Source organism: Doryrhamphus excisus, linkage group LG6 (assembly GCF_037039965.1).
Source record: "Doryrhamphus excisus strain RoL-2023G ecotype Guam linkage group LG6, RoL_Dexc_Guam_v1.1, whole genome shotgun sequence".
Lineage (NCBI taxonomy): Eukaryota > Metazoa > Chordata > Actinopteri > Syngnathiformes > Syngnathidae > Doryrhamphus > Doryrhamphus excisus.
This window is the reverse complement of record NC_136362.1, coordinates 13,702,444-13,729,764: the sequence shown is the minus strand read 5'-3', so window position 1 is coordinate 13,729,764 and position 27,321 is coordinate 13,702,444. Positions and strand designations below refer to the sequence as shown.

Below are 27,321 nucleotides of genomic sequence, written 5' to 3'. Positions count from 1 at the left end.
AGGTCTGCACGCTAACCACTAGACCGCCGTGCCGCCCTTTTATTATTATTATTATATTTATTTATTACTGATTGATTGATTTTCTTTATTCTTGATTTGTTTATTTATTTTTCATCTTATTTTGTGTCGAAAAATAAAAAGTAAGATATTTGAGAACAGTGGAATGTTTTATCAGAGGTTTTCTTGTAGAAAATCAAAACCAAAGCAAAGTTTATTCATTTTTCTGTTTTTAATAAATGTTTTTTTTTTTTTGGAAAACCTGATGCGGCCCAGTCTCGCCCAGACCCTAGCTCCAGTGGCCCCCAAGTAAATTGAGTTTGAGACCCCTGCATTAATGTGTACTTTCTAAGAAATATAAACATAACATAACCTTTGTATTTATTTTATTTCCAGTGTGACACTAATACCCTAATTCAAATAAACAGATTTTTCACATCATGCGTGATCATCTTCTGCTCACCAGACAGTCGGTGGGTCGGGGTCCCGTGCAACCTGCAGCACAGTGCTCATTGCAGCAGTCACTGGGCGAAGGTCCTTTGCATCTCTTGGAGCACTGCTGTGCACAGTTCAGCCTGGTTACTGCACAATGGAGAGGACATATACTGTAAGTCATGATATTGTTTACTCACTTATTTGCGTCTTTTAAGTTACAAATCACAGACAAAATCTTACAAGTTTGGCAGTTTTGGGGGCCCGGTGCCCAGCAGGAGCCGTTGAAGCAGCTTGAGTGACATTTTTTACCTTTGAAAGAGATTTTTTTTTAAAAGACTTAAACACATATTGACTGTGCTCTAATGGGGTAAATGCATCACTTACAAAGTGGGTTGTTGCTGGCCACTGGCAGCTGCATTTTGGGTTTATTGTCCACATTTACAATGTCGTACCACTGGATAGTCTCCACGTTGCACAGCTGGTTCTTCTCAAACATCACTCCTCCTTTGAGAATTTCTAAAAAAACAAAAAAAAAAACTTGAATTCTCTTTATGTTAGTTAGTTTGAAGTAACATAGAGGTACCAAGAAGTGCAATGGCCTAATGATATAGTCACACACCTACTCTGTAAACAACTAAAGTGCAGCCCAGCCCTAGTCATTAGTGCCAAGGAGAAGCCAGAGTTTGGAAGACATGGCCTTCTCATTGAAATCGGACAAAGAGTGGGATCATGCTGCACCTCAACCAATAAAGAATATATTTGTACTTGAAAATTACCTGTGAGCAGCTTACAGGTTTTTTGTTTAATTAAATATATAAAATAATAATAATATTTATTGTACATAATGGAAAAAAAAAGCTGAAAACTGACCTGTAAGGCTGTTGAGAAGGAGCCTGTTGGTGCCCTGACCGGAGGCTTTGTCATAGTTCGCCAGCACAGTGAGCGCGAAGCCTCCCTCGTACAGCGAGTGACCACGAATGATGCGTAGGTTGTCCAGCGGAATCTTGGAGGCTGTGTTCAGGGCGATGAGGACGTAGCCACCCACTTCTTCTATTGTCTGGAGACGTGTTGGAAACAAAGCAAACAAAATGTAACAACCAGTTCATCATGGATCTGCAACTACATCAGGTCGAGGGGTGAGGTTATGTAATGTCAAATTAAGTTGCGATTTCAAGTTAAATGTTGCTAAAGTAAAGTTAGTTAATTAGTAGTCAAAATTCCCCATTAAGTTATCAGAAAAACCATGCTTCTAAGATCATGCAAAACATTTTAATTGCCATGAAAATATTCAGAAATGTATGAAAAGTAATCAGTGTTCCAATTCTCCACCTTCTTACATGTATTACAATTAAGAAGTACGAATCGCATGATGAGGCGTGAGGCGACATGTGACACGAAACTTGTTTTTTCATAGTATGTTTCAACATTAACAGTGGTTAACTTATTTTTACACTTGAATGTGACATGGCCTCCACTGTTAATAAAAGTTTTATGTTGCTGACAGCAGGGGTGTACAAACTTTTTCCACCAAGGGTCGCATACAGAAAAATTGAAGGACACTATTATTACTATTATGGATGCAAAAGTCAATACATTGAATGTCAATACAGAATATTGTACAAAACAAAGACAATTAGTCAAATGTCTAATAATATAAAACTAAAACTGTCTAAAAAAAAAAACAATCAAGAAACAATTGCATGTTTGTATTTGGGGGGGGGGGGGGGGGTTACCCTGAGGAAGGACAAGTCGCGGTCTTCCTCCATGTATGTGACCTCCAGATTCTCCAGAACCACGGTGCAGTTGCTGTAGGTCTTCACCATGTTCAAGTAGTGGTCCTCTTTGGACCCCAGGAGGTTTAAACGGTTGGTGATGCCTTGGCACACTGTCAGAAGAGAAAAACATGACAATCTTACAACATGTAACTGCATGTGACGGCACACATGATTATGGCCCGCAGTGCTATCACACACACACACACACACACACACAAAGAGGCTTGTGCATTTCCTCCATCTAGTCATAACTTGGCCTGCTTTCATGTAAAAATAACCCGAGTGGGTTGCGTCTACAATTGGAATCAAATCTCCACAACAAAGCACAGATCTTGCTCATGGCTGAAAATGAGACGGCTGCATTTATACTGGCACAGGCGGGGAAACTTCCAGTCGTTGCGCAGGCTGCTTAAACCAACCACGGAACAAAACGACATCACCAGGCCTACCCAGTCATCGTTTAGAACACGCTACTGATGTGTGAAAGCAAGTGTTGACCTTACACTACGGTTGCATCCACACTTGTGATTCTTTACTTTGTAGACTTTAATGTTGGGATAAAGATGTTTCTTTCTGATAAGCGCTGACACAACAGTGTCAGGGACTGTTTTTCTTGAATGATTCCTAAAGAATGAATGAGCCTTGTTGTATTTTGAGTCCAGCCAGAACCGGTCTGACGGGTCACCACTACAGTGAATGAACACACTTCCACCCAGCATACACACTGACACACATGTATTAGCGTATAATTATTTTTCTCCTCTTTTTACTGCTAAAAGTCAAGATTTATGGGTTTGAAACAGGATCCAACAACCAGAGTCGTCCAGACGTGTAGTAGAAAAATGACAACGCTGCTGCACTGTAATATATCTTGGATAGCATTCCACAGCAGGTTTGTTCTTGACTGACAAACCATATGCAAAGAACAAAAACTATTAGGGGCACACACACAAAAAAAAGTCAGAATATTGCATGAGGTTTTTTTTTTGGAGGGGAGGGGGTCAATGAAGTTGTATATTTTGGTTTCAATTTCAAGAATAAAGGCGTACTATTACAATGTTGAATATCTGCATTACAGTATGTAAGAAAAATTGTTTTTTTTTGTTGCATCTTTACATTTAAAAATAATGGTTAATGTGTCTCTTAAGAAACCAAAACAATTATGTACATTTAAATGTAAAATCAGAAAAATCAAAATGTTACAATAAAAAGTTGTCATGTTTCCAAAAAAAGATTAATATTATAAGAATAAACATGTAATAAATAAACATAAAAGTTAATGAATATATTTTTTATTGTATACTTTATTATTCATTTTTATTGTATTTAAAAAATATATATTTTATTGCTTTTATTGTATTACAGCTCTTATTGAAGGTGTATTATTGCATCTGTTTGAGGCGGGTTTCCTTTAAATTTGTATTGTATTATATTGTGAGCCTATACCATCTGTCTTCGGGCAAGAAGGTGGGGTACACCCTGAACAACCATTCGCACTCACATTCATACCTATGGACAATTTGGAGTCACCAATTAACCTAGCATGTTTTTGGAATGTGGGAGGAAATCAAAGGTACCCGGAGAAAACCCACGCATGCACGGGGAGAGAACACGCAAACTCCACACAGAGATGGTCGAGGGTGGAATCAAACTCGGGTCTCCTAGCTGTGAGGCCTGCATGCTAACCACGATCTGCATCTAATGTCATCATATTTAATATTTTTGAACATAAACATGTTGTTAAATGAATACCTCTCTGAGCATCATTATCTTCATCAAGGCACTATTTTGGACAAGATTTCGTGTAAGATCTAATTAGATTGTGTACCTAATGTGTGTGTGTTCATAATGTTCTTATGTACTGTATAGTTATTCTGAATTTATGCAAAACAACAAGAGCACCATGGGCATTGAATCAGCAAGAATGAGGCCACAAACATCTGTCTCCTGTCATCCTCCCTCGGCCTCCTCATTAGTTTGTCCCTGAGGGTGGTCTCTGACATGAACCGACGCTACTGCAACTGTCCTGGACAAGTCGGGCACACCAACCAGCTTTAAGTTAATTAGAAGAGCCGTGCAAGCTGTGCAATTATTCCCCTAACCAAAATGGTATTAAACAAGCAAAAGAGAGGTGTGTTAACAGCCTGAATTGGGTATCTCTGGCTGATTGAACAACTCCTAATTGGCTTGTACAGCAACTATAAGCATATTTCACAGCTGGTTCCTCCTGAGGTGCAGGTGACGTCAGCAAAACCTCCCCCACCCACACGCACTCCACACTTAGGTGCTATGCAAGAGGGGAAAACAGACGAGATTGCAAAAACAAGAAAACATTCTGCCTGGAGTGATTTCATAACAGCCCTGCAGGTGGTAAATGGCCTGATACCCAGTCAGGACCATAAAGTGACTTCCTTATTAGGCCACGATGCACACGAACAAAACAAGGTCAGGCTAAATCCACACACAAACCGCCTCAAGCTTTCCTCCATGGGACAGTTTGATTTTCCTCTCACTGTAATCTAATGAGACCCAAAAATGGCCCATTCATTGAACAATATACTGACGACAGTGGTGTATGTACAAGTGCATCATACTGACTTTCTAATATTTTGTACAAAAAAGTTATACCGTCATACCAAATAATAATCCCTCATTTATTGCAGTTAATTGGTTCCTGACCCGATCTTGCAGGACTCTACATTAAAAACCAAAATGACTTGCCCATAGGGAATCCTTAAGCTGAGAACTACTTGCCCGAACTTGCCCCATGTAAAATGAAAAGACTGTCATAATGATATCATGTAATCTTTTGTGGCATCACATGAGAATCTCAAATAAATAAAATAATAAAATAAATAATACTGTAGCGTTGCGTGTGTGTTGTATTCCGGGCTGTAGTTTCATGCATGGACGCTGGGGGCAGTCATGTTCAGCTCGCGGTCTTGGAGCGGGCGTTTTGGGACCAAAGAATAGGAACGATAGGGAAAAAAGGAGAAGTTCGGTTGCCGTGCGCCCAGCTAATTAGTTAAGTCTGCAACAGGCCAGTAAGTTGTTTTTCATGCTGCCTTGGAAATAAAAACCATGCAACGATAGAGGTTCATCAATTTTTGCTGTTTCCTTCAGATTTAGATGATGTTGGCAGCGACGCCATGATGGATGTTTTCGTAGTCAAACGATCGCTGATTGGTTGATCGCGAACAACGGGTGTGGGTACAACGCGGACTGTGGATTACGGACCGCGGTCTAAATAAACGATTCTGATTGGTCCATTGCAAGGATTGCTTTGCAAATTGCCACCGGAATTCCGCAGTCCATGTTTTACCAACACCCAACAAGAACCGCTTTAAAAAAAACCTCTTGGCAGTATGGCATGCCAAAGTGCACTTGCCCGACGGGAATATCACTGATTAGATTTACTTGCCCGAATTTTGTTTTAACTTGCCCCGGGCCATCGGTACATCGTTATTGTCGAGCCCTGTCTTGTTAAGTGAATTTCTGAAAAGTAGAAATTCATTATTTATAAATGGAATATTTTCGTAGTTAGAGCACGGAAAATCTGTTTACAATCTTCTAAATACAATTTTTAACATTATCAGAGTTCTCTAAACATTAAATATTCCTATCACATTCACATTTACCAAATTAATAAATTCAAACCACTGCAACACAAAACATTGCGCTCATTCAACACATTTACGCTGGCTATTTTCCGCATTCCAAAAATTCCCTGTTTTCCCAAAATTCCACATTTTCGGCATTTTCCCACGTTTCTCAAACAATACCCCCAATAATCATTACTGTAACATTACTGACACCTAGTGACCAGTGTGGAATACTACATACCACAATTTCAGTGCTCGAAATGCTTTACATTTGTATTTTAGTTCATTTAGCTAGTTTGATGCTTGGAAATACTAAATTTAGGCAGGACAATTGGCTTAAATATGCATATTTTTACTAACAGGCCGTATTCAACTATAAAACAGCATGTTTTATAAATAAATATTTTTTTAAAATTATTAAGTGAAGCTGTTATATATTATAATATGTATATATAATATATAATATGTAATATTATATATTATATATTATTTATCATCCATCAATTTTCTGCCGCCTGTCCTCAATATCGCTGTGGTGGTATGTGGGAGCCTATCATATATATTATCTGCTAAAAGAACAGTGTACAACGCTCAAAGTACAAAGTACAATGCTGTTTTTCTCATTTTAAGAAATAGAGTAATTCCTTGTTTATGACATTAGATGGTTCCAGACGCGACCGCAATCAGTGAATTTCCACAAAAGTAGGATTCCTTATGTATTTACAAATCAAATGTGATACCCCAACACAATATTTTACAATCTATTCATGACCTTCTCTTGTACATAGGGTTTTTAATATTATTAGAGCCCTCTAGACATGAAATAACACCCCTATAGTTACTTTACACTCATATTCCTCTATATAGTAGATATAGTGAGAGGAAATAATCCATTTAAGACATACTGTAAATAAGAATCGTGTGTGTATCAATAAATGTCTTCCGGGTGTGTGGTCAGGAAGTGACGTCGGGGATTCAGAGTTGGATTTTAGCTGGAGTACGGCCACAACAGTAGCCTGTGTTATTAATGTGATTATGATGATTGTGCCTGTGAGATCATTTATACTGGCAATAAAAGCCTGTCGTTGGCGATCAAGTCTGGTTCGTACTACTAGTGACACCCAGAGGCAGTTCCTCAACATCTTGTGCTTGAAAATGCTTAATTTAGGCCAAGAGTCCTAAATTTTGCATATATAATAATATGCATTTTTTTCTCCTATTAATAGGTCGTAGTAAATCACAAACAGACATAATTTTTTTTATGCGATAGAGTGAGGGAGCCATGTTCAAACCGGAATGGAGAGACGTCTATCTCAGTATTAATATGACTTAAAATTACAGCGCTTTCCACAGGATCACAATCCTTTTGTGGCTTTCGCAACTTGCGTTATTGGCCATGACACATTTCCATGTAATGTTTAGAATTTTCTTGTATCACAAGTTTTTTAATGTCACAAACATGATGATTCTACTTTACAATAAGATGACCAAAATATTAGAGGGAGAGGAGATTTGATGGTTGAGCACAGGACAAAATGGTGGGCAGGGTCTCGTGCTTACGCAGACTATGAGTGACAAAGCTAGTTAGCCGTTGCTTCACTTCCTGCTGCCCTCATATGGAGGTATCAAGTCCAGCAGCAAGGAGTGGCTGTGTTTGTGTGCAGTAGGATTATTATACATGTACAGTATGTATCATTTAGCAGGACTTGATCAACCACACATTTGCTTTCTCGAGCTGCAGACCTTGTTCTGTTTACTGGGGACTAACATTGCGGGTCAAGTGTGTATGCAAGTAGATGTTTGTTTCTGGAGGCTACAGGATCTAGTGTGTGTGTGTGTGTGTGTGTGTGTGTGTGTGTGTGTGTGTGTGCGTTTACACACAGTAAGAAATCGCATAAGCTTTCTTTTCATGCAGAAGTGATATAGGGCAGGGACACATTCAGTCATTTTTATGTTGTAAATAGACTAAAATGTATGTTGTAGATATGCTAAGACTATCAGAAATCAGCCTGTATGTTTTGTGTCATAAGTTAAACTGGTCTTACTATTACTTTTACTATTACTATGACTTTTTGTTTTTTTAAGTTTTCTTGTTTATTTTTTTTATTGTCGCGGGCCCCAGGCCACAGTTTTGAAAGAAGAGGAAGAAGTACATAGAAATTAAATTTAAAAAAAAATACAAAAATGTATTAATTGATCACAAAAAATGTAATTAATTCTACCATTATCTTAAAACTTGTTGACAGTCATACCTGCAAACTTTAACCTCAACTGCCAAGCAACCAGCTTACCCAAAGTCACATTGCCTAAAAGGTTATTGCACATTGCTTGCATGCCGTTAAGCAAGCACCATTGGAACAATACATTTTATTATTTTACATTTTATTTTCTTCTTGCATCGCTTGACATCAAATCCATTTGAATGGGTGACACTAAACAGAGCAAAACTAAAGCAATATCTTAAAGATTTACCTCTAGACAACAACGCTAAATCAGACCTTGGCCGGACATAAATTTCAGGTTTTAAGTTCCTCAATTAAAAGGCTTCAGCACACAGAGCCGTTGACCCAAGTGAGGATAAGCGCCATTAAAAAATGGATGGATGGATGTTCCTCAGTCACATCATGGATCATACTGTGTTTTCAGACAAAACAATAAAAAAGTCCACAAATTCAAACCCTGGAACGATGAAATAACTCCTCAAAAGCCATCTAATGGTTTCTTTTCAGACATCCAATACGCATTTAAATCACTTCTTTCTTTTTTTTTTTTGCAGTACGCAAGAGAAATGAGTGAGCTCCATTCGCTTCCTGACTCTTGCTACCTGCAATTGAATTATGCCTCATCCACATTCTGCTCATTCAATTATGTGAAAACATATACATAATCAAAGGCCTGTTAGGATGCTAACTGGCATTCTTGTTTATTTCCCCTTCCCTGTCAACAGCATTACACCAAAGTATCTTATGTAACACTGCAAATCATCACCGAGTTGCCTTATTTAGAGCTAAATGATAACACCCTCCTTCCCATAGTTCTCATTAGATCTCCCGGGTGTACACAAATCATTTTTTGCTTAAAATCAGGTTGCACTGCTCCTCACCTTTAGCATCAGAAAAAAAAAACATAAAATAATCAACTTCCTCATTTCTTTCTATGCATACTTCCTCCTAAATTCTCTGAACAACTAAGCTGCAGAAGTGGTTATACTATATGTCAGAGGTAGGGAACCTACGGCTCGGGAGCCAGGTAGGGCTCTTTTGATGACTGTATCTGGCTCTCAAGCATTTCTTACCACAATAAAAATGTATTTTTGCTAACATTTTAAAGTAAACCATCACAGAAATGACTGTTAAAAATAATATTCAAAATCAACAACTTTCTTATGCATTTTAATTCATCCATCTATATTCTGTTGCAATACGGCCAACCATATCTATCTTTCCTGATGATATTTTCCAGGTCAAACACCAAAACTTGATTATTACTGGGTAATGCTGTAGTCTACCTCGGTCATTGAGATGTCAAAAAAACATGTAAATGTAAACTTTCCTCCTTTAGTCAAATAGCTAAAGCTGCAGAACCAAGCCTTCTGACGAAGATGGCCAAAAGAATGAAATACGTCTACGGAGTACGGTGCAAAACTATGCAGCAGCAGAAGTTGTATTAATGGCAACAAGTATTTGATTTATTATTAGACACTGCGCTGCTCACAAAAGTGTGCTGGCTACACCCCATTGGCGTGGGGTAGTGTGCCTGGTCTACGTAATTAGAGCCCATTATCTAAAACTGTTGGTCTTACATAAAAATGCACACATTTTATTGCATTCAATGTTTAAAAAAATGTATATGGCTCTCACAGATACACATTTTAAAATATCTGGCCTTCATGGCTCTCTTCGCCAAAAAGGTTCCCGACCCCTGCTATATGTCCTTACCTCTCTGCTGTAATACAGTGGTTCACAACTGCTTTAGCTACGGAACCCACCATCACACCTCAATTTTTCAGCTCAAACTTCTCAAATATTTGATATTTAAAAAAGGTAGTGTTTAAAACAACATGAGCTGCTGTGGTGACACGCTATCTCTCTTCATGGCACACTCTTCTCCAGCAGATATCTGCTGCTGTGTGTTGGAAGGACAGGACAGTAAGTCCCTACTCGATGTTATTCTCCTGCAAGACAAGAACCAAGAACGCGAGTTGCATTCAAGGACATTACGTCTGTTCAGTGTTGCCAGGTCCACTTATTATAAGCAACTTTAACCTTGTTTTTTTTTGTGAAGTCACTTGCAAGTTCCCAATTTTGGGCTTGTTTTCAGAGAGTGAGTCGCTTGTGCCTCTCTCGAGACCAGAGCAAAGCTGCTTCCTGCGGGCTGACGACAGACTGCGTCTCAAGCGGCATGCAAAACTGCATTCATAACCTATATTATCCAAATTCTGGATAAAATAACTCAACTAAAATGATGGTAAGATGTATATACAAACAATAAAGTAGTCATTGCAGTTGTAGCACCTAATTCCATGCAAAACCTTAAAAACAAGTCAATTGGGCCATGCACACCCTGAACTTGAACCTTCAGTGTTTTTCGACAATTACTTATTGTTGCGATAGTTTTATGATGAATAAAAAAAATCCTCTCATTGCTTGTTTTTAATATGTTGTCAGGACTTCACCTGTATTCGCATTTCGATCATCGTTTCTTTTATAATTGCAATGTTTAATAAAAAACTGGATCTATACATGAACTGTATCCTACATTTTTTATGAGTGTGATTTTAAAGATATTGATATCCTGTCCGCTTTAAAAGAGGAAATACATTCTTCCTTTGAGTGGGAGATGCCTCAGGCCCAAAAGGAAACCATATCCACGCCTCAGAGACGGAAAAAAGGGGGGGTAAGTACAAAAACGATTTAAAAAAAATGAAAAATGTGTGACATGTCAGGAAGATCTTTGGACTGGATCCACTCCAGGCGGCTACCCTGTGATGCTGCACCAGATGGTAGCTGATTCTCGTCTCCGGGGGAGGACAACGAATGGGCGGAATCTAACAGGAAGCAATGAGTGACGAGAAAAGGTCTAGATACTGTATATGGTTGTGGATGGCCAAGATGTATACCGCAGGACATCGTTCATTTATTTATGGGCCATAAAATATATACTGTACCAGTAATAATAATAAGGTCAGTTCTAATGAAAACACCGACTGTAGCTTGAATGAGTGCTTTTGGCACATTTTAACAGTTGATATAATATTACATAAAAATACAACTTAGCATTGTAAACAAAGATTGGGTGACAAGTGGGGTGCTCCAATCAATCGGCCACAGATCAGTATCGGCTGATATCAGTGAAAAATGACGGTATCAATGTCATCCGATACTTACTTTAAAACACCAATCCCCTCTGCCAATCAGCTCCGTGTGTTGGACTTCCCGTCTTTATGAGAGTTTTTTGCACCCGGCAAAACGTGACTCAAAAATGTCTCACCAGGGCGATCATTTGGCAGGGTGTGGTGAGTTTGAGGCTCACAATGTGATCATCTGTCAGGCAGCGGATATAAAGCCCCAGTCCCAACCTGCTGTACTTGCAAGAGTGGGCCACCTTAGTATGGTTTTGGGAGCATGCAGACACTATGTAGCACTTTAAGTGCAGGAGGAACTTTTGTTGTGTGCAGGGACGTGTCAGACTCTGGATGATGTGTGACGCGCAATGAGTCTGACGTGTGAGCGTTTGCGACGTGCTTGAAACAGGCGATGTGCACACTGATATCACACGATCTCCTACGGGCACAGAGGAGGGAATCGGCTTCATCTGCGCTTCAGAAGGCAGCGGATGCGTGGATAAACCTGCTTTTCATTCAGGTTTTCAGTGAATAATGTGAGAAGACTAAAAATAAATGCATTGTGAAATACAAAAGGTGAGTTATGGATACCAGCATTTTGTTCGTGGTAAAGCGTACTGGTTTTGTTTGGGTTGAAATAAGCTATGAATATCATTCATTAATTCATTTTCTACCGCTTTTTCCTCACAAGGGTCGCAGGGAGGCGGGGTACACCCTGGACTGGTCGCCAATCACAGGGCACATATAGACAAACAACCATTCACACTCACATTCATACCTATGGACAATTTGGAGTCGCCAATTAACCTAGCATGTTTTTGGAATGTGGGAGGAAACCGGAGTACCCGGAGAAAACCCACGCATGCTCGGGGAGAACATGCAAACTCCACACAGAGATGGTCTCCTAGCTATGAGGTCTGCGCGCTAACCACTAGACCGCCGTGCCGCCCTGCTATGAATATCAATGTTACAAAAATGGCCATTTTCATTTTGTAAAAGTAGCTCTCACCAGAAAAAAACCTGGTGACCCCTAATATAGCTAGTAGTACATGCAAACCTTTACACTGCATGTATGTAATTAGTATCTGTATCGGCCAATTTCACTCATGGGTTAATAGTGCAAAGTAAATTAAAGTAAACAATTTTTTTTTACATAGGTACAATGAAAATGCTCGACAAACAATATGTAACTGTGCATTGACTACTCAATGACACACCTTATTGTGAGCAGACATACTGTGAGCCCCCAGGTTCATTTATTGGGATTATGTACACACAGCTGTGCTGAAATAACCAGCGTAGTATACAGTATATATAATGAGTCAGATAAATTTCCCTTTTGCAAAGGCCCCAAACAATCCCATTCCTGTTATTCATAACCGACATAAGCCCACCGAGTCCTTCCCATTTGAATTCCAATAATGTGCCCCCCATTCTATTAAAATGCACTTCCTCGCATTCTCCTTGTTAAAAGGACCATTCCAGCCAAGAAGCGCCCCCCCACTCCCTGTTAAAGCCATACTCCTCTTCAATCCCACAGGAAGCAGAAGAGGAAGGCTGGAGAGGGAGTGGGCGGGCGAGCACGCTCCTGCTAACTCACTCCTCAACCCCCCCCCCCCCCCCCCCCATACAAAACCGTTGCAGAGGCATGCTTGGAAAAGAGAAGAAGGCGGGAAGAAAAACAACAACCACAAGGCAAAAAAAAAAAAACCTGGATTTCACACATGATTCCTGCAGCTGTGATTTGGGAATCCCCAGTTGGTTTGCTCCAAGCATTCCTGTTGCAACACAGCCAGGCCCAGGTCAGATAACGCCACATTTGGGTTAAAACGGACATAATCAACTATTGATTGTTATTTTTAGAGCAAGCGTTGGCTCATTTCTGTCAACACCTCCTCTGTTGGGAGCTTTAGCAACTCCTCCCCTTAAGAGACCCCATAAAAGGAATATTCCAGAAAAGCCCCAAGGATTGGAGTGAGAATGCTTACTCACCAGGTGAACCTCTGCTTTACACATCAGCAGGCCGTTAAACCCACTGATGAGTAGTCGCTTCAGGAGGGTTGGGGATTTGGAGGGGGGGGCGGGGGGGGGGGGGGGGGGGGGGGGCTCTGGTAATCATTGTCACCGAAGAATTTGGCTGATTTAATTTGCAAGAGCAATGAGAGAATTTGTATCCGGCACCCAGTACATGACACATCAAGCTGAAATGTTTGAAATGCAACTATATGCTGCTGCCAACTCTCGGGGGGGGGGGGCCCTTCTCGAAGTATTTTCCACTAGAGCAATTGTTGGAAGCGGCGGGGGTGTTATCCTGCCCCTGACGTGCTTAACAAAGCCTCCCCAAAACAACACGGTGCTTGTTTGGGATGATTATGACTGACTAGAGGAGGGGGAAGAGGAGGGGCGGTGTTTCAAGGCCGCCCCCTCATGCATGGACCCGGAGGGGCTGCTTTGTATCAGTCATCACAGGTAGCAGACATGCTGGACCAGACGTTTGTTTTTCCTTATCAGCGACGTTACTGAACACAAGTGGCCCAACTATGTTTGAAAACACTCTTTAGGTATCTTTAAGCACAGACGAGCAAGGAAACAGTCTTTTTTTAGGACAATAAATTAAATTGCCACATTGTCCACACGACAAATCCTACTAGACAGTCATGCCTCCGTTTCCTCTACATGCTACTTGACTACTATTTCTCATCCTAATTCAGTCTCCTGTTGTTGTTTCCTTGTACTCCACAGTCTCCACTTTGCTGCACAGGCCTGATTTCTGACTGCCCTCAGTCTCCTCTTGGATAAAATATATTTATCTGAGTAATTACAAGTACATGGCTTTTCTACCTGCAAGGTACAGAAATGGCTTTGACCTTCGCACCGAATGATGACGCAACTTCAGGAGCAACTGGGGGTTTAGGATCTAGCTCAAGGATACTTCATCATGGTGACAGGGGACTGAGGAATGAAACAGCAATCTACAGGTTGTGAGATGAGCACTCTACAACCTAAGCCATGTTACCCCAAACCACTAACCAAAAAATTCATGCGATGTTATGTTTTGATCATTATGTGTTACCTGGCTTCTTTGTTAGCTAGAAGGATTACAGGAAAGCTACAATGGGCCAAGGGAGAAAGCAACCAAGTGGGGCAGGGACCCACCAGATCCAGCAGGTACAACTTGCTTTTTGTAAAACCCATAAGAAAAAGTGCAGGAATCAGAGAGCAATGTTTTAGATTGTTTCTAGCTTGGTGGAGACCTGTGCTTTACTGAGTGCCATTCTAGTTCTGCGCAGGAAATAAGTCAATATTACACCGTTAGCATCTAACCAGTATAAATATGGGGCGCCATGACACTAGGCCAATTGTGTCTGGGCCCACTTCACTCCTCGCACCTTCACACAATCACACTCAATAGAAAATGCACAGACAGTGAGTCAGCAAATACGTAGGGTGCTTTGTTTGGTCACTTGACGCAGCAGATTTATACAGTACAGAGCAAATGGATTTATTCGTAAAATGCAGTAGTGTACAAAAACTAAGATGCTTGTTACCCGCCTATTTTTTATCTGTTTTTATATCTATAGAATTTGCAGAGAAGACAAAGTGTTGACTGACACATTCTTGTCAGTCCCCTGAAGATTTCTGATTCGACGAAACGCCCTAATGTTACAGTGAGTGTATTGAAAAGCCGTGTGAGAAATGTCAAGTCAAAGACTTATGGAGTTTAAAGCAATTTGTCAGAAAAATAATAGCACATGCAACACAGTGTTAGCTGACTCAACCGAATATACTATGTAGCACATACAATCGTCTCCAGCCCTGCAGCCAGTGCACTTCAGTTTTCCTCATCTTCCACAAATCTTTCCATGATGAAAACCTTGCCTTTTCTTATCATTAAAGCACACTCTGTGGGAAAAGATGGATGTGGGTCGTGAAATAAAGGTTGCGATCTTGTAATGTGAGACACTCCAGCATTTCAGGCTGCTGCAGCTTCTCTTGACGATCTTTCCAGACATCCATCTGCTGGTGCAGACCTAGTAGTTGCGAGTGTGTTTTTTGGCCTTGGCCAATAGGAGTTGGAAGATCATTGCTCAATGCCACCCCCTCTCTCACAGAAAACAGCGTGCCATGTGTGACTTTGAGAGACTTTAAAGAGTTGAGATGAAGGATTTTGGTGTCACTCTGAGACAATGGTGGTTCTGTTTTTAGCGGCATTGCTGCTTTTTCTTAGGTATCTGAGATACAGTATATTGGCTGGTCATCAAAAGGAAGAAGTTGCCTTAGTTCCCTTCAGCAAGTGAGACATTACTTCTGCTCTGTTCATCAAGTATGTTATCTTAGCGGGACAAACACAGTACATACACTTCTTCTTCACTTTGGATTCACTGGAGAAAGTGTCTATACGTGGTCATAGATATCTTGGTTATCTGGTTTGTTCACGCTAACAAAGCTCCATTTTATGGTCCTTTCCATGATCCGATCCCCTCTTGGGCCCCAAAGGAAAGGTGGAAAAAAATCTGGCAGTTATCCTCCCATCTCGTCAGGTGTCGTGTTCACACGCAAAAAAAGGGGAACAAGGCCACTGTGTTGTTTGATTTTCACAATACAGTGCATCCGGAAAGTATTCACAGCGCTTCACTTTTTCTACATTTTGTCATGCTACAGCCTCATTCCAAATTGTATTAAATTAATCTCTTACCTGAAAATTCTACACAAAATACTCCATTATGACAATGTGAAAAAGTTTTTTTTTGTGACTTTTTTGAATTTATTAAAAATAGAAAACAAAAAAATCACATTTACATAAGTATTCACAGCCTTTGCCATGAAGCTCAAAATTGAGCTCAGGTGCATCTTTTTTCCACTGATCATCCTTGAGATCTTTCTACAGCTTAATTGGAGTCCACCTGCAGTAAATTCAGTTGATTGGACATGATTTGGAAATATAATAACTGTCTATATAAGGTCCCACAGTTGACTGTGCATGTCAGAGCACAAACACCAAGCATGAAGTCAAAAGAACTGTCTGTAGACCTGCGAGACAGGATTGTCTTGAGGCACAAATCTGGGGAAGGATACAGAAAAATTTCTGCTGCTTTGAAGGTCCCAATGAGCACAGTGGCCTCCATTATTCGTAAATGGAAGACGTTTGGAACCACCAGGACTCTTCCTAGAGCTGGCCGGCCTTCTAAACTGAGCGATCGGGGAAGAAGGGCCTTAGTCAGGGAGGTGACCAAGGCCCCGATGGTCACTCTGTCAGAGCTCCAGTGTTCCTCTGTGGAGAGAGGAGAGCCTTCCAGAAGGACAACCATCTCTGCAGCAATCCACCAATCAGGCCTGTATGGTAGAGTGGCCAGACGAAAGCCACTCCTTAGTAAAAGGAACATGGCAGCCCGTCTGGAATTTGCCAAAAAGCACCTGAATGACTCTCAGACCATGAGAAACAAAATTCTCTGGTCTGATGGCTTTCGTCTGGCCACTCTACCATACAGGCTCTCCTCTCTCCACAGAGGAACGCTGGAGCTCTGACAGAGTGACCATCGGGGCCTTGGTCACCTCCCTGACTAAGGCCCTTCTTCCCCGATCGCTCAGTTTAGAAAGCCGGCCAGCTCTAGGAAGAGTCCTGGTGGTTCCAAACGTCTTCCATTTACGAATAATGGAGGCCACTGTGCTCATTGGGACCTTGGGACCAATTTTGAGCTTCATGGCAAAGGCTGTGAATACTTACGTATGTAAATGTGATTTTTTTGTTTTCTATTTTTAATAAATTCAAAAAAAGTAAAAAAAAAAACTTTTTCACATTGTCATAATGGAGTATTTTGTGTAGAATTTTGAGGTAAGAGATTAATTTAATACAATTTGGAATGAGGCTGTAACATGACAAAATGTAGAAAAAGTGAAGCGCTGTGAATACTTTCCGGATGCACTGTACATTTTAAAGATTGGGTTTTTATTACATGTTAGATGCCTTTCCGACCAACCCGGTTTAGGTTTTTGGGCTGGGTGAGCTCAGACTGAAATAATCCTCAATTGCTAAAAAAACATATAAGACAAACAAAGCACTAATAAAGCAATTATATGGACAAATTAACATTTAACCTAATTTTTAGCTTCAATGAAGACAGAAACGAGTGGAGAAGGTGGGGAGGAAGGGACACCAGTTTCGTTCTTTCCGATGAGTTATTTCTTGAACGCAATAATGTTTGCCAACGTCTTTATCAAATTGCTGGCATTCCCAACTTTCTTCTGCCCCATGGTGGGTTCATTTTCTATACCGCTTATCCTCACGACGGTCGCAGGCATACTGGAGCCTATCCCAGCTGTTTTCAGGCAAGAGACGGGGCAATCACAGGGCACATATAGACAAACAACCATTCACACTCACATTCATACCTATGAACAATTTGGAGTTGCCAATTTGGAATCAAACCTGGGTCTCCTAGCCGTGTGGACTGCACGCTAACCACTTATCGTGCAGCTACAGTGAGGGGGCATGAGGGGGTAGCCACTATCTGTCAATCAAAAATGCACAGACAGTGAGTCAGTAATGCATACTGTGCTTTGTTGGGGCACTACATTCCGCTGAATGATACAGTAAAGAGCAAACAGATGAGTTTCTTACACACAATATTGTACAATAACTGAGACAGTGTACGAGAACCAGAGCCAAATTTTGGCAAAAATGTTCAAATCATACAAAAAGCGGGGCTTTCGAAAACTGAGGTTTGACTGTATTTATTATTGTTTTTCTCATTTTTATGCTGTGTTCTTCAGTACCCATGATGTTCTAGTCATTTAATTTTATTTGTTTATTATTGTGGTTGTTGCTTGCACTGCAATGGAACATACTGAACGCTATTATGTTGCATTTCGGGACAAGGTTTGACTATTCGATTATTGATCAGTTTCTAGAGTAGTCGTTGGCTTATATGCATCTTTACATGATACAAAGTTGGTCTCAACTCAAGTTGGTCTCAAATGTATACTGGTTGAGGGAAGCAAAGGAAGTCAAAAGATGTACAGCGACACTCCTCACTGGCTATTTGTGGTTTATTGTGGTTAGTGGGACCACTTCCCCTTGAGGTCAGTCTGAGGTGTATCTCTTCAATTCTTCTGGTTGTACAAAGGAATCCCCTACAGCGAGGAGAACAATGGTTCCACAAATGTCTTAGAAGCTTGTCAAGCAGCTGATGTATGGGACATCTCGGCTGCTTCCTGTGTGGTCCTCTTTGAGCTGGTCTTTTAAACTAAATGGGTCGTCTTGTTAGTGGATACATTTTTTTCTACAGAAATTAGCTACATTTTTCAGAAAATCTCAAGGAAAGTGATCCGGCATGCTGAGGCACTTTCGATGTTTTGACACAGTCGGACTTGGCAAAATCAAACTATTTCATCGTGTTGTGGGTGGATGTGTTTACATAAAAGTGCATCTCTAATTCTTAATTATGCTCGACCTGATCAGGCTTGCCTGGTGTTTAATAACCCCCCCCCCCCCCCCACACACACACACACACGCTTTGCTATGAAATTACACGGTAGATTACAAGGGCAATTTAAAAGTAGAGACATGCAAAAGTACTTATTGACTGATCCATTCAATGCACGCCCGTTTCTTATTGCCCATCACATGTTTAGGAAGGCCTTCTATTGATATTTTGCATGCTCATCTTACACTATTTGAATTGGAACTGGAAATAATGAGGTGGAACTTTGTTGAATATGCAAGTGGGGGACAAGATAAATGCTTTGACATTCCTTCTATATGCAGACTAAACGCCCCCCCTCTCGGAATGGCGACAAAAGCTTCATTCAGGACTTTGTTGGCCTTCTTTGACACAGACTTATCTGTCTAGTCTGACCTTAATTTGCCATGTAGACATGACTTTACGACCCTATGTCAACACGCAAAAAGCATCCCAGAGAGCTTTCAGGCGACACTTTTTGGAGCTTTGCTGAGGGCATCTAACAACCAATGTGTGAAAGGATGAGAAACATAAGTATGGGCCCTGAGGCTGCCATCTAATTAGGGAATATTTAGCTTAACAAGCTGTATGACAAACATTTTAAACAGGGACTGTTGTTATCATGACGGCCTAGACTTCCTTCTCTCTCTCCCTGTCCGCCAGCGTGTATGAGGATGTGCATGAATGCATTTTGGACTGAGTGTGTAGATTATTTACCGTTTTCTTATTTTTACGCTTGTTTTGACAGTTAAGTTCACATGCAAGCTAAAACATTTCCTATACAGTCAAGAAAGGCTTTTTGAGGGTGACAGTTTGACCCTGGAACAGACTAGTTCCATTTCCGGTATTTCCAATAATAGGAAGAATAACTAATAATTGTCAATACCTGAACAAACCAAAGGTTGACCATGTTTTTGCAATGGATTTTGTTCAATCATAGAGACTTGACTATTTTAGAGCATTTATTATCCTAGTTTAGCATGTTAGCATCCTAATTCAGATAATAGCGGGGCAGTAGTAGTGCATTCTCTAACATTCTCTCCTGCAGTTCCTTTCACACAGTTAACGCTAAAGAATTTTATTCATTCCACGTGTCATCCTGGTCGACAATACCTCACCTGTGTGTAAAAGATGATCCACCATATTATTTTGCTGTTCTCCCCATGCGTGCGTGGGTTTTCTCCGGGTACTCCGGCTTCCTCCCACATTCCAAAAACATGTTAGGTTGATTGGCGACTCCAATTTGTCCATAGGTATGAAAGCGAGTGAGAATGATCGTGTGTCTATATGTGCCCTGTGATTGGCGGGCGACAACCTCTCGCCTGAAGTCAGTTGAGATAGGCTCCAGCATACCTGTGACCCCAGTGAGGGTAAGCGGTATAGAAAGTGTAAGTATAATATTTTATTCATATTGCATTGTATTTTATTTAAGTGTGTGTTTTTTTTATTTTGCAATTGAGCTACTGTAACCAAGCAATTTCCCTTTTTTGATTAATAAAGTCTGTCTAAGTCTGAGTCTGAGTCTAAATGTGGTCTTTGGAGATTGGAGAACACTAATCCACGTGTTAGTTATCTTCAACAACACCCCCCAGACAAACCCTTTGGCCCAACGAGCTACTATATAATCCATCCAGCAGGTTCTGGTAGGAGCCCCAAGGTACTGACATGATTATCATGTTAAAAACAGGTGGTACCCGCATATCATAAATTGCTGAATGTGGTCAGATCATCTATGGGGCCAACTATCAACACTTTACCAAGCATACAAAGACAATAGATAACAGTCTTCCGTCGAGTGCTTTAGAACTCCTTAATCGTGTCGTTTGTGTTTGCCTAAAGCTTTGTCTTCAACATTATACAAAAACACACCAGCAAATTATCTTGTCATGCGCTTGTAAAGTATAATTTTTCCAGCTGTGAATTACAATGATAGGGGCTGCCGGCAGTGTAACGTGATGGGCTGCTACGGAGGAAGAAAACAAGATGTCATTCCTTGCATCTCTCTCTGAAACGCTTATGAGCACGACATCACCTCCTGGGTATTACAAAGGCATTGTAAACTTTGCAGCTATTTTAAGACCAACTGATGGAAGATGTCACATAATATTTGGAGCTGGTGCAAGACGGTGATTAGATTCATAAAGTCCCACGGCAGTAAAGTGTATTGTCCTCCACAGATGGCATTTAACGTTCCCTAATTGCCTCGTGGGCTGCAACAACACCACCGATGCTTCATTGCAGTCAAAATTAATTTCCTGGTGGGACACTTAAGTGCAACATCTCCATTACCACATGCTTTCATGATTAAATCCGAAGACCGAGTAGGGGGGGAAAGACTCTTGTAGTGTTTGCCACCATAAAAAACTGTTGTCATTACATAATGTGCACATGGACTCTGTTTTAACTGCACTGTCTCACAGCTGTTCAACCTCCATGAATGTCACCGCTCTCTCCTTTAATTACCACAACAAACCACTTGATGATAATCATTGTATGGTGAAGATAGAGAATGCTCTCCTGGTACAAATACCCTGGAGTGCAAAACTGGACCCATGCCAGGCGGGAAGGCTTAGCCCTCTTGACCTGGAGAATATCAACTTTATTAACAACTCAATCGCTAAGCTGATTAGAGGGCAGCTCTACATGAAATATGAAATCTCCTGTGAGCTTTTATCTGAGCCTGATGTTCAATCAGCAACCCAGACCATTTCTACAAGATCTAAATTCTAATTGGGTCAAAATACACAAAAACTCAGACGAGGGCGTATTCTCACTAGGCCATACTGCCTTGCGATCACACTGAGCCTTTGTGTCACAACCCGTTCAGGGTTTTACCTAGGATTTTTTTTTAAAGCTGTGGTGTGAGCTGATGCTCACAACAAAATTTAATATAACAAATAACAATTTTATGACTTATTATTAAACTTATTTAACTGATTCAAACAACCATCAGAAAATGAACCGAGAACATTGCAAAACTGTTTAATGGCAAAGTTGCTGAGAGCACTTAAACTGAGAGCCTAAATGGTTGAGCCTCCCTTTGTTACCCGATCTATATTTAGTCAAAACAGTATACAAAATATGTACTATTTGACACAAACCTACAGTTGGACAAACATTGGAGGTTTGCCCTGGAAAGGAGAGGAATGCAGCTGCAGCAAGAGGGAGTATATGTGTGTGAATGAGAGGGACCCAAGTGGAAGAGTGAGGTTACAGAGAGAAGAGATACAGAAGGTGGAGAATTTTAAGTACTCGGGGTCAACAGTTTAGAACAATGGAGATTGTGAAAAGGAGGTGAAGAAGCGTGTGCAGGCAGGATGGAACGAGTGGAAAAAAAATGTCAGGTGTGATGTGTGATAGAAAAGTTTCAGCTAAAATGAAAGGAAAGGTATACAAAACTGTGGTGAGACCAGCCATGTTGTTTGGTCTAGAGACAGTGCCACTGAGGAAAAGACAGGAAGCAGAACTGGAGGTAGCAGAGATGAGGATGCTGAGGTTCTCACTGGGAGTGACCAGGATGGATAGGATCAGGAACAAGTACTTCAGAGGGACATTACATGTTAGAGGCCTTGGAGATAAAGTCAGAGAGGCCAGACTGAGATGGTTCAAATAGCTTTTTGGGTATAGTGGAGATGGGGATCTGACCATTTCCGAATCTGGTGAAGTCATCATGCAAATTAGATGAGTGAATTTACTCCCATCACAAACGATGGGTGATGACTTTTCTCATTTAAAGTGTGCATTTATCTGTAACCATTTTCAAGCTACAACCATTTGAAATAGTATTACCAAAACTGAATATTTGAGAAAAAAAAATGCAGAAAGAGTTATGAAACTTATTCACGGGAGCCCCCTGTCATAACGTCGGGCCCCCCCCCAGTTTGTAAACCACTGTATTACATATACGCTAATATGTCTTCATCATTGTCCTAATGATGTACTTGTTGGACAAATGCAGTCAACACAAGAGGCCATCACTTCATAACGCTACAACAGCTTTCCCAACTTTCTGGATTATTATTATCCATAAATTGCGATTATTATAAATAACTGCCATGAGGAGCAATCAGCTTCATTACACAACACACAAGTCACATTTGAGCTTGATGGTGGTAAAAATGCTACTTTACACAAGCAGTTCGAAAGTGGCACGACTTTGACAAAATATCAAACTGATAATCTTTTCCTCTTCTGTATTGAAATGTGAGAGATTTGCCGTAATCCTAAAAACAATGAAAGCCGTATTGCTACAATAAGCTGGTCATCCTGTGCTCTTGTGCTTTAGGGATTTAAGGATTTATCCACCAACGCATCCTTCATATTAGTTTCATCTTTGATAGATTAGCATTCAGATAACTCTCAGCAGGTTCACCTTATGCCTGAACTTTTTTGGGAGTGGGAAGAGACACTTGAGAGACAATAAAATGAAGAGTTTTTTATTAGCCATGACTGCCTAGCATGTCATCTGGGAAATAACCATGGCGGTCATAACATGCGGTGGGGCTGTGGGTCATTTTATGAGCTTACCGCAAATGATGGTGGTTCCTATATGAGGCTGTATATGCATGAAAGAGGTGGAGCTTGATGATTTATGTCCATTATGTAACTGAATAAGATTTGACACCAAACTACTAGCATAATCATAAAGATATTTCTGAATCAACATAATTTTGTCCACCATTTCCGTTCTAGTTCATAACAAAAGATGCTAAAAGTTAGGGCTGTCAATCATACCGTGAGAACAGAAAAGGCCTTACCTACAGCAACAATTGTCCAAAATATCTAACTAAGATGGAGAAGTAGGGCGACAAGCCGATAAACTGAACTACATTCAATTCTATAGCCTGACATCTTTTTCCAATAATGTTTGCCTTTTTCTTGGAAAACATGACGGAGCATTACACTAAAATTGACCGCATGCAGGAACTAGAATTTCTTTGGGAATATAAATTAGGCTCAGTTGTTCTCCTCTGGTTTCAATACAACGTCGCTGCCGTTTTTGTTTAGAGGATATATTTAGGAGCTCTGTCCTTTTTTTGACTCTCAAAATGTGTTTGATTTATGAAACCTGCAGCAGAGAGACTCAACCTGCATGTTGTGCACCACAGCAAATACAGCAGAGCGTAGCGGTGGATGATTCATGCTGATAGGAACTTGGGGTCATTAGGAAGTACGGTAACACCTCTGGTCACTTTCTCCCCTGACATCTGGCCTTCAGCAGCCCTGAGTCACACCATAAACATCAATGTCTCCTCTTGTAATGCCTAGGAACATTATTCCAACCAAGGATTCTCAGAAGGAGACTCAAATTGTCCTGACGTATTGAGCATCATGTCATACAGTCACAGGTCAACTCTGCATTAAGAACAAGGCAAAGAATTATAAATAAAATTAACTTTTTGAGGTTGTTTTGATTTTGTTCTGATTGGCGAGACATCTCAAGGTCGTATGTTATTTATTTTCACTGTTATGATTGAGCCACATGTATTCTGCCTGGTAACAAGTAGAATCGTGTTGAGCTACACTGGTACATAACTAAATCTTAGTTAAATGATGTTTTTCCACATACCATAAGTGCCCCAGTTCACTCCTCCATTCAATTAAACACAGACTCTCCTATAGCTGCCAGGGGCATAGTCCAAAAAAGCAAATGACCAGTGGCGTCTCAAATGAGCACCAGGTAAAAAACCTTGTCAATGGTTTATTAACAATGTACTGCATTTGATGTCCCATGAGTGGTCAGAAACAAGCAGTTTTATTTACCTCTGCATACACTATAATAATAAGGTTGGTTGTGCTATTCAACTCATACATGTTACACTTGCCATGCTACTGTTTGCACATCCGCACTATCGATGCTGACTGAGCAGTTTGCTCCTTATCATTATTACAACATTGGTTCTGTTGCTGCTGTGTTGTGCAATTTATTGAATGTGGTCAACAAGAGCTTTGTTTTGAATTTCTACTTTCCGATGCACTCCAAATCATGACTAAAGTTAAAGGTTTAAGTTGTATATACGCAACAAAATATAAACATACAATAAATCCAGTATTATTTTTCTTCCTAACTTTCATGAGCTGGACTCATAGATGTAAAACTTTTTCAATGTACACAAAAAGCCAATTTCTTTCAAATATTGTTAACAAATCTGTCTAAATCAATGAGCACTTCTCCTTTGCTGGGCTAATCTACCCTACATGGGCCTGCATGAAAAAGTGAACGTGGCAAACCTTACCAGCAACAACTGCAATTAAAAGTCTCTTACAGCGTTGTGGAACTATTTTGTCCCACTCATCTTTGCAGAATTGTTGTAATTTAGCCGCATTGGAGGCTTTTCCAGCATGGAGCACCTTTTAAGGCCATGCCACAGCATCTCAATAGGATTCAGGTCAGGACTTTGACTAGGCCACTCCAAAGTCTTCATTTTGTTTTTCTGAAGCCATTCAGAGGTGGACTTGTCGGTGTGTTTTGGATCATTGTTCTGCTGCAGAAATCAAGTTTGTTTCAGCTTGAGATCCCAAACACATCGCCGGACATTCAGGAATTTTTGGGTAGAAAAAAAAATTCCAAAAAGATCCACTGAGGCGACTCGGTGATCAGTAAAAAGCCAAAAGCAGAATTCATGGTTCAATTTATAACAGCAAGTCTTTCAGATCCTGAAGCAGCAAAACAGCCCCAGACCATCACACTACCACCACCACATTTTACTGTTGGTATGATGTTCGTTTTCTGAAATGCAACATTACCTTTAAGCCAGATGTAATGAGACACATGTCTTCCAAAAATGTCTCATCAGATCACAGAGTATTTTCCAAAATGTCATCGAGATCCTCAATTGAGACAAGCCGTAAAAGTTCTTTTTGTTTAGCTGTGGTTTTCATCGGCCATGCAGGCCGTTTTTGCCCAGTGTCTTCGTGAAGTGAAGTCATGAACAATGACCTCAATGAAAGTGAGGCCTGCAGTTATTTGGGCGTCGTTGTGGGGTCTTTTGTGACCTCTTTGATGAGTTGTTGCTGAGCTCTTACTGTGGTTCACTGGAGTCTCAAAACTTCAGAAATGGTTTTATAACCTTTTCCAGACTGATAGATCTCAAGGTGGGGGGATGGGGGTCTCGGGGGGCAATAATTTTTTTTACACATACCCTTCTGTGTTGCCACTGACTAATATTTAAATGTGTTTGATGATCTGAAACATTTAAGTGTCAACAATTTCAGGATGAATAATGAGAACGACGCAGAGTTATTGTGGAGCTGTGGTTGTTCTGTTGGAGTTAAATGACCTAAACTTGCCTTTGAGTTTTGACCCCTATGAGCTTAATAAACAACTATAATTAGAGCATGCAGTAGTTTTTGAATTTTAAAAAACATACAGAAGCTCAACTCCTCTGTTATGAATCATCGGTACCTCTGATGGTTGCAGTCTGTAATGCACTCCACTCCTAACTGCTGAAAGACTTGATTCATCAACAATCCACATTGTTTATGGTGGTTAAAACACCAGATGCAAATTTCAAAAACTGTAATTTCATCACAACAAAGCGTAGTCTGCAGCTACAGGACCCTTTAAATCATAGCTAGCGCACAACATAGACTTGTGGAGCACAGCTCAAGAAAGCCAATGGAAAAAGTTGATGATTTCCTGTGATTTATCCTTTAGGGCCCTAAAGAAAATCCACAAAAGATCCACACCTGTTTGCTTTATGAGAAAGTCTTTGAGTAAATGACATACTGATCATCTTCTTCATCTCAAAACTATTTCTTAAACACTAATAATTTAGCTCATTATGCGTCAAAGATCAAGGAGAGACATTGCATTCCTGTGCTTCACAAATTATCATTAGTGTGTCTTTATTAGGTGCACATGTAAAATCTAATTTAATATAAAACAAACAAAAACCGTTCAGGTTTGAGGTATTTATTCATGAATAATATTTAATTAATGTTGTGGTTGTAGTTGCATTATAGCTATTGGAACATGATATCTTCTTTATTATGATGATTAGTCTTGTAAACGGCGGACTTCCTGTACTTCCTGTCTTGGATCTCATTGGATTGTGCAGGTGTGCCTGATACTTTGGCAGATTGCATGCTTAAATGTGGGTTTATTAGGATTAAGCAGGTCATTTTGTTTGCAGTCAAGCCAAACACCATAAAACACTTGGAAAAACAAAACAATCATTCCTCAGGTTTGCACAGTAGAATGCTAAGAAAAAAAAACACACACACATTGGCGCAGTAAAACGCTATAAAAAATGCAGTCTACTTTATCCAGATGTGAAAAAGCCGTTTCAGGCCAAGAGTGACGCTGCTTTACCGGAACCAAGGATCTGCCGGGTTGAGCAGCGAGACTGTGAGAAACTTTTCCCCCCTTCAACACTACATCGACTTTCCCAGGCTGAGATTTGTTTAGTGCAAAACTAAAGCCTTACCAAGCCGTTCTAAAGCTACTGATTCTAGTCCCGGGCAGACTTACCTTTCTTTTCCGCCAGAACCGTAGAACCCAGGACGAGCAGAGAGGTGAGTGTCAGCCAGTCCACCAGGCGGACGGCCATCGTCTTCGGGATAAACAATGTTACCGAGGAAAAGCGGCGATGTTCTCCACTGCCTGTGGAAAGACGCATTACTTCTTCGTCTCCTTTTCCTTTCCTTTTCTTCCCTCACTCCAACTTTGACAGCTCCTCCTCCAAGCACTCACTTCGCACAGCACT

General features: G+C 40.5%; 1 protein-coding gene across 2 annotated transcripts in view; it reads right to left on the bottom strand.

The window, feature by feature from the left end:
- The window catches only part of egfra (epidermal growth factor receptor a (erythroblastic leukemia viral (v-erb-b) oncogene homolog, avian)), a 47,948-nt gene extending 20,627 nt beyond the window's left edge, over window positions 1–27,321 (bottom strand). For both annotated transcript variants that reach the window (XM_058067147.2, XM_058067148.2), the window contains exons 1-6: window positions 27,087–27,321; window positions 2,166–2,317; window positions 1,303–1,489; window positions 817–948; window positions 673–741; window positions 461–579 (exon numbers count right to left, since the gene is read on the bottom strand). In XM_058067147.2, coding sequence (XP_057923130.2) covers window positions 461–579; window positions 673–741; window positions 817–948; window positions 1,303–1,489; window positions 2,166–2,317; window positions 27,087–27,234 — 807 coding nt within the window. In that variant the 5' untranslated portion in view covers window positions 27,235–27,321. The remainder of the gene's footprint in view (window positions 1–460; window positions 580–672; window positions 742–816; window positions 949–1,302; window positions 1,490–2,165; window positions 2,318–27,086) is intronic.